The sequence below is a fragment of the Haemaphysalis longicornis genome, unplaced genomic scaffold (assembly GCF_048455015.1).
Source record: "Haemaphysalis longicornis isolate Haplotype H1 unplaced genomic scaffold, Haemaphysalis longicornis Haplotype H1 scaffold_15, whole genome shotgun sequence".
Taxonomy (NCBI): domain Eukaryota; kingdom Metazoa; phylum Arthropoda; class Arachnida; order Ixodida; family Ixodidae; genus Haemaphysalis; species Haemaphysalis longicornis.
This window is the reverse complement of record NW_027526257.1, coordinates 14,498,607-14,508,772: the sequence shown is the minus strand read 5'-3', so window position 1 is coordinate 14,508,772 and position 10,166 is coordinate 14,498,607. Positions and strand designations below refer to the sequence as shown.

The 10,166-nt window shown below is 52.5% G+C and overlaps 1 protein-coding gene across 1 annotated transcript; it reads left to right on the top strand.

Annotated features, from left to right (window-relative positions):
• The first annotated feature begins 819 nt into the window (after positions 1–819).
• Positions 820–8,932, top strand: LOC144165867 (neprilysin-11-like). The gene is made up of 2 exons (XM_077695626.1): positions 820–1,278; positions 6,927–8,932. Exons 1-2 carry the CDS (start codon positions 820–822, stop codon positions 8,871–8,873), a joined length of 2,406 nt encoding a protein of 801 aa, XP_077551752.1. The 3' UTR covers positions 8,874–8,932.
• The last annotated feature ends 1,234 nt before the right edge of the window (positions 8,933–10,166 follow it).

Below are 10,166 nucleotides of genomic sequence, written 5' to 3'. Positions count from 1 at the left end.
GTATTATGACGGGGGAATTCAGGATACCGCACTATTTGTTGATGGGGCGGCTGGAGTCGTCACCCCCGGAAAATCTTGAAAAGATTTCCGGGGGCGACGCTGGAGTGACCTTTCTTATGTAAATGACTGATGGTCAATCCCTTTCACGAGACGTGCGATCATAAAGCACAGGTTGCATGTTCCCGAATTTAATAAATTTAAAAATTCCCAGAGACCGCCTAATCTGTGAGAGAAGGCTCTGACAGCTGAAGCTCAGGCGCTGTTACGCAAATATCCGTGCATTATTTTGACAGGTTTGCCTCCCTCTGACGCGATCCCCGAGCTGTGGGTCGTGCGTTGGCAGAGAAGAAGAGGAAGGAGAAGAAGAAGCAGTCTGCAGCGGTCGTTTCTTGCTGCAGGACGAACGTTTCTACGCCGACACTTGTCATGGATTCCACTGGCCAGCCTTCAAGGGTCACCGGAAACGCGAAGCATGAAAAAAAGAGGAGACACAGCCGCCGCCAAAGCCAAGGCGAACGCCGCAATGCCACTCAATCGTCTGCCCCGACTGAGCACTCGAAGGGCTCCAAAAAGACCAAGCATTCCGAGAGGCGGACTCCCTCGGTCGTTTCACTCAGTGAGGCATCTTGCATGTCCACCGGCACGAATGCATCGCGTTCACTGAGAATAAGAAAAGGAAGCGAGACGAGCGGCACGACTAGAGGCTCCCACGATGGTCCAGTCCGGGGGATGACAGTGGAGACGGCTTCCAGAGCTTCCGTCAATTCGCATGCACAGACCGAGCCCGATATCGATGCCGCGGTAGCAACCGTCCCAACGATGCCTCCAAGCACCTCGGTTCAGGCCATGGCACCGACCAACCTGGCTTCCTCTTCCGCTGCTTCAACCGCGGCATCGAGGCCACTGGAAGCTGGCGCCGCACCGCACACCGCGCAGTCGCCAGTCGTAGCCGCCGACGTTCGTGAAGCCGTTCCCGCCGCAATGCACGCGACCACGCCCAAGGACCCTTCGTCTGCTGCAGCCGAGCCGGCAATCAATCCGGCTCCCGTTGGCAGGACGCCTGCAGAGGTCTCCAAGGAGTCATCCCAGTGTAAGCGCCCCGACGAGGCGCCCAGCATGCCTGTGCGGCGCTTATCGTCGGCTCGCTCCACAAGACGCGGGTCCAGGGCTTCGGACACCAGCGCCCTCAACACTGTGATGCGCCGCTATCAGGGGCAGTCATTGGAGAACGCCGGCGCGACTCTCCCACACTCGGACGAGCGTTCCCATGCCGGTGCGGTAAGTGAGCTTCTGGAAACTGCTGCTCATGTGGAGCCCTGCAGCGGTATTCGGAAAGAGTTGATGAGCCGTGAGCATTGACGAACGCGGCACACGAAATCACTGCCGGCGAAATGCTTCAATGCTTTTCCAATGGACATACACATATACGTAAACCTAAAAAAAGCGGCTGGGGTAAAATAAACCGATTTCGTCATTTATACGGCATCCCTAGGACCGGGAAATGATTGACATACCGGAATATTTTAAGCACATTGCTGACTCGACAGGCAGCCAGAGATTATGCGCCAATGCCAGTATAAATGCCTTCTTCGTAAAGAAGAATTTCGTCGGTGGATGCCACAAACAATGGCCCCGGAGTGATGGATGACAATCATACAAAATCACCTACACTCACATATGCCGCATATTAGAATGCAATTGATCAATGCACGGTTTGTGACACAACCCTTAACGTCTATCGAGAAGGCACCGCAGGTCGTGTCAAAGTACCTTCTACCACCCGGATATAATATTTTAGCGCGAAGTCCTCAGGCAGCCGTTAACTGGGTATCGGGGTTTCGGCGTGAACCGAGTGAGCGAACACATGTAGCAGCGACGGCAGGAACAAAACGGAGAGGAGCGTCTGGTGAAGGGTGAGTAGAAGGGCGGCCCGCGCGACTATGGCGTCATCTTGCTTACTGCCTCCCCCTCACGCTTGTTTCCTGCGTCGCCGTCAACGCCCTGACACTCAGACCCTGCTCCGTTCGGCCCTAATACCAACGTGACATTTTCGCGGGAGGTTCAAACACGATTAGCAGCAACACGCGGGCCCACGCATGCCGCCGCCGGCTCGCGCGCAGCCGCGCGTTCGCTGATCAAGCGATCGCTTCCGGAGACGCAGCAAGTATGCGCCGTGACCGAGAACACTGCAGCTCGCGCTGAAAAAGCATCGCCAGGTATTTTTGCCATGTGTGATTCTCCGGAACAAAAAACAACAGCACGAAACAGGCATTCGGCCTTGCGTGTTTCAATAGAGAAAAAACTGAACACCAGAATGTTGATGTTTCCAATGGGTTGTGAATCAATGGTTTGTTCGTCCTTGTGTATTTCTTCTTCGCTTCTACTGCACGCGCTGTGCTTCAGCAGGTTATGAACCATATAATACACTAAACCGAAGGATCTGTTTTTCAGCTTTACCCGCCGCGGTGGCTCAGTGGCTAAGGCGTTGCGCTGCTGAGCACGAGGTCGCGGGTTGGATTCCCGGCCGCGGCGGCCGCTTTTCTGATGGAGGCGAAAAGCAAAAACGCCCGTGTGTACGAGATTTCGGCGCACGATAAAGATCCCCAGGTGGTCAAAATTAACCCGGAGCCCTCCACTACGGCGCGCCTCATCGCCTGCGTTGCGTCGGCGCGTTAAACCCTACAATCAATCAATCAATCAGCTTTTTCAGCTTTGAATATTTGCGCTCTGCTGTCTGTTCAGAAGTCTCTACAATCGTGCCCAATGACTGCAACTGCGACCTGTGATGATAAACGTGCCGTTTGATAATACCACGTGAATTGTGCGTTCTGGTAGATCTACAGACGCCAGCAAAAGTTTGCGGTATGTGCAGCGTGTGGCCGAGCGGCATTAAACTGCATTGCTGCGCCATCTGCAGCGCCGGGTCGAGGCGCCGGTCCTTGAGCGCCGATGTCCTTGGCGAGGTCCTTGAGCGCCGGGTCGAGGCTCAAGGAACTGGCGTGCTAGGCGCGCTTTGCAGAAGGGCTTGCGTTCGGGCTAGTTGTGGTATTCCATAACGTTCATCTTAAGCGAAGAAAAAAAAATTACACCATCTTCCCGCGAGGGGAACCATGGGGTAGATGCAACGTATCAGGGCTTGCCGTTGCGTTTCCGTTACGTTAGCGATGTCAGCGTGTGGATTGCTGTTGTTGTGTTTCCTATTTACGCAGCATGTTCACCCCCGATGCGTCGCATCTACCCCATGGTTCCCCTCGCGGGAAGATGGTGTAAATTTTTAACCGAGCGCAAGCTGCGCGCTAACGCACAGCTGGCACGGCGACGGGAGCGAGCGCAGCCGAGCGCAAGCTGCGCGCTGACCGCGCGCTGACGCACAGATGGCGCTGCGGTGAGAGCGGCGGAGCGCGCAGCTGCCGCGGCGAGGAGAATGGGGGAGGGAGGCGGACTACGCCGCGACAACGACGCGGGACAAGGCGAGTTAGAGATGCGTTGCCACTGATCTCCAGTTAATTGCTGGATGGCGCTTGGCCGCTGTCGCGGCCGGGCGCGCGCACGGCCACCGGAAGTTCTACGGCTCGTTCCGGAAGTCGGGCGTCTGCTACGCTTTACAACCGCTGATAAGCGTCCCCATTGGCGCATTTTGGCATTTTATTTCCACTTTATTGCATTTTGGCGATACACATAGCGTTCAGATGGCCACTATGCTAACCGAAACATGCGACGTTAATATGAAGCAGAATTTAATTGCGAAGGAGAACGAAAATTTCACTTGGGTCTTGGTTTGAGAGGAGACGACGCAGCTCGGACGGGATTTATGCTAGCGAGTGGACTTTGATTCGTGTTAAGATGCACGTCTCACAATAAATTAACAGTCGTGTGAAGGGACTTGTATTAGTCGAAAACAATAAATTAACAGCCATGAAAGGACTTGGATTACCTGAAAATCAACCAGCTAAGCGAGTTCGATATGAACACGGAGGAAGCTGCCCGAAACAGAAGAACCGATTTCAGGTTTGCTACGTGCCGACAAAAAAAAACTGCAAATGACTGTGCGCAGCTTGCTCCTGTTTTACCTTTGGAGGTCAGTACATCGGAATCCTTTACAGTATGAATTCAAGCATATGTGTGTTTGGGAATTATACCCCTATAGCATCTTAGACAGCTATCATAGCACCACTGAGATACATACCGTATTTACTCGCGTAATGATCGCACTTTTTTCCCAAAAAAATATGATGCGAATTTAGGGGTGCGATCATTACGCGAGGTAAATTTTACGCGAAAAAAGTTTCAGCGCAGAAAACGCAAGTTGCAGGTCAGAATTTTTACTATAGGTCTCATGAACATAATAAACATAATAAATAAAACAATAATAAAAACTCCACGGACCACTGCCAGTTACGTTGCAAAGTGACGCAAAATGCAGTGTTTTCATGAATTACGGAACGCGCCAGAACGAGTTTGCTGCGAGGTGAGAACAGGTCGACCAATAAGTGGCTGCTGCTGTCACAGTATGGGGCAACACGACACTGCTTCCGGCGCAGCAAGCCGAGCGCGTTTTTTTTCTTTGTCTTGTGAGTTCATTATGTGCATTTAGTGAGAGTTCCTTCCGCACCAATAATGAACTCACGCCTGCCGATATCCCTAATATCGGCAATTCCGCGGAAATAACGTATCCATATCCGCTTTGAAATAGGAGGAAACTAAGGTAAGCACGACCATCGTCGTCTGGACTTGGCACACATACGACATATGGCTGCGGCAAGTTCAGGGTGCGATCATTGCGCGGGAAATAAAAAAATCGTATTTTCACGACGAATTTCCGCGGTGCGATCATTACGTGAGTGCAGTCATTATGCGAGTAAATACGGTAAGGCAGATAGCAGCCTTTCAAGAATTGAAAGAAAAAATTGGGTACTTAAAATACCTCGCGCTTTGTAACTAGATGTTTTTCCAATTACGTTTCATTGCTTACAGTACATGGTTTCACAGCTTTTCACAGCTTCATGTAGATTTTATTGTGCTCCGAGCTAATTTGAAGGGCGGCATTTTTAAAGCGACTCTGCAAATACACTACGAAAAAAGGTAGCGCCCATGCAGGCGATTTCAGTGTCACGTAGCATCAACTGCAGGGGAACTTACACGAACGCCAAACGAGCGAACTGCGATGGCCGAACAGTATTCTTTTTTTTTTTTCTCAGGGCAGCTATACCAAAATGCCGAGCCATGTCGTAGTATACCTTTTTATAGATGCTTCGGGAAAGAAAACAACGTGGGCACGGCGTCAGGCTGTAGCTGAGTTCGTGCGCCCGTTCTGTCAAAACAGTTGTCAGTAAAGTGGTCACTGCGGAGCCTGCTGCCTGGGGATGGAGCCCATTTATCCCTTCTTAAGTTTGCCACCCAACGCCGGTGTAAACCCGGCTTAGAGCGACGGAATCTGCGTAACAAGAGCCACAGCTTAAAAACGACACTGTTGACATTTGCGTTTCACTGCGTATCAGGCACGTCATACAGAATATTGTAATACTTCCAAGTGGAACGTTTTTCCAGACGACTTCTCTAGTCTGCGTGTGCAGTTGACGGCGCAGCAAGCAGGTAATTTTGGCGGAATGCGCGCGAAACCAGCCTATGCGTAGCATGCGCTATGCTGGAACGGCGGCCATTTGCCCGACTTCCGGGACGAGCGCTCGAACTTCCGGCGGCCGTGCTCCCGAGAGCTCGAAGCGCCATCCAGCAACTCTAGTGGAGATCAGTGTGTGTTGCATCTAAAACACGGACACAGAAGGCAAGGACTTGTCTTCGTGTCCGTGTTTTTTTTTCTGCGCTTTAGATGAACGTTATGAGCGCGCTTTGCGCATGACTGTCTTTTCTTTGTTACCTTGAATCTATAATCACATAGAGTTAATACTACTTCTGATCACTCGCTTACCCGTGACGTGCTTTCGATATTCGCGGCAGCCGCGGTGGCGCGGCGTGACCACCGCCGTCGTTGTGCTATCACTGGTGGTACAAAATACGTAGACCGCGGCCGCCGTTTGCGCGGCGCGCGCAACGTTGAATAAATCTTAGGCTATGTCCAGACTATCGACCCAAAAGCCATATCGTGATCTATGGACGTAAAAAAACGGCGTGTCACGCAGTTCAGACGTGAAATGATATCATGAATTCTTTGAAGTTATTACGACAGTTGCGGCAACAGTCTTAACCTATAGCCTTATCTTCCAAGAGGCACTGCTGGTTGAGCACGAAATATTTTTATTATATTTTTAACCTAAGCACCCATAAACTGTCAACTGACCGCAGTTGCCGTTGTAGTCGTCTCAGCGGCTAATTATCACAAAGTTTGTTTTGGGGTAGTTCCGACCAAACAAGAGATGCAGCTGTTTTCTGTTTTCTGTAACCGTACCTCCTCCTGAGACTGTCACGCATGGACAGAAGACGGGAATTCCGTATAGTTAACACGGCGGGATAGGGGAGTGCTGGCTGAGCGGTTCAAGCGGGGTTCAAGAACACCTACTTGACACGCCAAATGTTTGGCGCGTCAACTTCTTGCTTTTACATTTTCTTCTAGTTAAAACGAATATTAAGGCAAAGCTGAAGTCGTTACCTCAATCTATAAGGGCAACAGATCACGATAATATGAATACGTTTTCTATTGTAGCAATGGTTAGAAAACGGTGGTCACGTTTACGATTAGGACAAGACCTAATTTATTAACTACATGGAGTTGCTTATTGCTTTTAAGTGAAAGTTTGTTTATCAAAAACAAATCAAGACAGTATCAAAATTTTCGGACGGCTACATACTAATGCGTGTCGCAAAGGGTTAGGCACAGAGTGCATGCAACCGAGTCTAAAGCTCCGTTCGAGTCTGGGGCGACCTCGTGCGCCAATGCGTCCGAGTGAAACTCCCCTTCTACGCTTTCGCAGTGCACTCAACGGAAGAGGAACCAGGAGAGGCCCATCGTCCTGAGCTCGGTGACCGTCATCATGATCACGGCGTCGGTGATCATCGCCAAGGAGCTGCTCGCCCAGGAACCGCCACCCGCGTACAGCGTGTGCGTGTCGCCCGTGTGCCGAGCCTACTCGGTGCACCTGCGCCTGTCTCTGAGCGCCAACGTCAGCCCGTGCGAGAGCTTCACGAGCTTCGTCTGCGGCGACTGGCGCCGGCGCAACCGGCTGAGCGTGCACGACGAGGTGGCCAAGGACGTGCTCGCGAACATGTCGCGCGTGATGGAGGTCGGCCGCTTCGTCCTCGACGACAACAGCGCTTACCGTCGGGCGGCCCACGTCTTCCGCGCCTGCCAGAGTCTGCTGCAGGGAGCGCGAGACGACTTGGCGGCTGTCAAGGAGGCTCTGCTCGAAGCCGGCATTGTGTGGCCGGCCGTCGGAAGTAACGCCGACGTTCGGCACAGCCTCATGTACAGCGCCCTCGAACTCGGCTGGGATCCCATCTTCCGTTTTGTTCCAGGCGGCAACGCGTCCCGACGAGTGGTCTTGATAATGCCGGGAACGTCTTTCCCGTTGGTCCAACCACGGCGTCGCTCGCTGAATGCCAGTGAGAACCGGATGAAGTACTTTGACGAGCTGAGGAGCTCGTTCCGCCTCAAAAAGCAGGAACCTGCTGAACAGGAAGCGACCTTTCAAGAGATCGTGGAACTCGAGGAACGCATCGTGTGGAGCATGGAACAATCATTGGTCATGTCCAGTAAATCTCCTGTCCTCGTCAATGAAATGCTGGAAGCCAAAGGAGGTGGTCTAGAACTTTGGAGGTCTGCGATTGGGAAGATTCAACAGAACGATTCTTATGCAGCGGACTTCACAGCTTCTCGACCTCAGTACCTCGAGACGTTCCTAGATTTCTGGCAGAAGCTTGGTGATCAGAAGACGCACCTTTTCGTCTCCTGGTGCACGGTCCAGGTAGCCGCTTTGTACGCAAACGTGCAGCTTGTGCTAAACTACTACGACTCCCCTCTTGAAGCTGCCACCGTTCACCGTGGTCTCTTCTGCCTCAGCAGGGCTTTTTTGCTCTCCCCGTACGGCCTTTTTGCCAATTACATTCACGACTCACAAACAAGGACAGCTCAAGCGGTTGCCGCTGACATGGCAGTAGCTGTGCGGAAAGCGTTCGTTGATAGCCTGTCAGCCGTGGACGTCTCTGAAAACAGCACAAGAGCCAATGGCAACTGGAGTGTCCCCACCGTGTCGTTCCAGTTCTTTAATGGAACTTTCGAAGACACGGCCTGCGACGCATTGGACAAAATGAGCGATTCGTTTTTCGAAAACTGGAGCCAGTCTTCACTCGTCAACGTGAGCGCTGAGACGTTGGACGTGGCGCGCGCCATTTACAGCCTCGAATACGTGGTGCCGAGCCACGAAGGGCCCCTCGTCATGCCCTACGCGCTATCCTTCCCGCTGTTCGACGCTGTGCTAGTGGCCGCAGTCAACTACGGAGCACTGGGGACAGAATACGGCCGAGCGCTGGCTGAGCTCTTCGTGGCGTCTTCCAAGGCCGCGGCGGGGCCGTGGACGCCTCGCTTGAACAGTTTCCAGAGATGCCTCGAGCGCACCACGTCCCTGCCGCCCGCGGACGTCCTCGCGGTGGCGGCCGACGCCCTGGGAGCCGCCGCCTCTTTCGACGCCTTCAAGCTGGCCTCGTCCGCGGGTTCGGAGCATCGCCTAGTGGGCCTCGGCAACTACACCGAGGCGCAGCTGTTCTTCATGTCGCTCTGCTTCGCCAGATGCCGGGGGAGCAGCGAGCCCGTGGACTACGCCCTCTGCGACCGGGCGTTGCGGCACGTGCGTGGCTTCGCCGCCTCCTTCAACTGCTCGCCGGGGACGCCCATGAACCCCCCGAGCGCGTGTCAGCTGACCTGACAGGCGCAACAAGCCTCCTCCTCGCGGGAATGCACGCGCTGATTGTTACCCCGTCTTCTGCTCCCTTAACCTTGTCTTTTCTACACGTTTAGTTTAATTACGTTTGTGATTGGTGGATTCCGTTAACAATACATAAATATCGATTATGGCACATCCCTGGCTTAAATTCTCTCTCAGCAGTCACCCTTACACCGCTAAGCAGCATTGCCAAGATCCACGAAATATAGGCGGTGTATATATATATATATATATATATATATATATATATATATATATATATATATATATATATATATATATATATATATATATATATATATGTCATTGTCACTGCAGTGATGATGACAATAATAATAACTTTATTTTGCCCAAAACTGGGTGAAAGGAGGAAGGGGAAGTGGGAGCCTTCCTGAATTCCTCTCCCTCAAATGGCGGCCTGGAGCCCTGGGGCGCGAGCGGCATCTTCGGCCAGTTGGACGACCTTGACCTGTATTTCGGGGACGGCGCTAAGCAAACAGGTCTCCCACTGCTCCGCACTGGTGATTCGTTAGCATGCTCGTATAGTTCGTGGCTGAGCAGTGGGAGACCTGTTTGCTTAGCTCCGTCCCCAAAATACAGGTCAAGGTCGTCCAACTGGCCGAAGATGCCGCTGGCGCCCCAGGGCTGCAGGCCGCCATTTGAGGGAGAGGAATTCAGGAAGGCTCCCACTTCCCCTTCCTCCTTTCACCCAGTTTTGGGCAAAATAAAGTTGTTATTATTGTCATCATCACTGCAGTGACAAGAAAAACTCGGCAACTCTCCCCTGGAGAAGAGGTTGTTACAAAATAGGTCAGATAGCGCCCGAGAAACATGTACGGAGATCGTATACTTCGTATCGAAGACGAGCCAGATGAGACAAATTGGTTTGCCTAATGGGAGTTTGCTTTTGGCGCGGCTGATCGGACTGTTTCGCGGCTCTTTTTTGGAGCTGGCTTGTCATGGATTCCGGTGGCAATTAAGAGATCGGCGAAAGATGTTCTTAGACGTCAACGACAAAGTTAACAGAGAGGAAGTGAAAGAAATGAAATTGAGAGATGTAGAACAATCGTTTCATCCCGTCTCCCGCCGACCCGCCGCGGTGGCTAGATCGCGGGTTCGATTCCCGGCCGCGGCGGCCGCTTTTCTGATGGAGGCGAAAAGCGAAAACGCCCGTGTGTTCGAGATTTCGTCGGACGTTAAAGATCCCCAGGTGGTCAAAATTAATCCGGAGCCCTCCACTACGGCGCGCCTCATCGCCTGCGTTGCGTCGGCGCG

What these genes read in the sequence shown, in the direction of transcription:
- LOC144165867 (XM_077695626.1), top strand. Translation starts at nt 820, where the DNA reads ATGCCTCCAAGCACCTCGGTTCAGGCCATGGCACCGACCAACCTGGCT. An exon ending in AGCGTTCCCATGCCGGTGCG is followed by an intron (nt 1,279 to 6,926) that starts GTAAGTGAGCTT and finishes ACGCTTTCGCAG; the next exon opens with TGCACTCAACGGAAGAGGAA.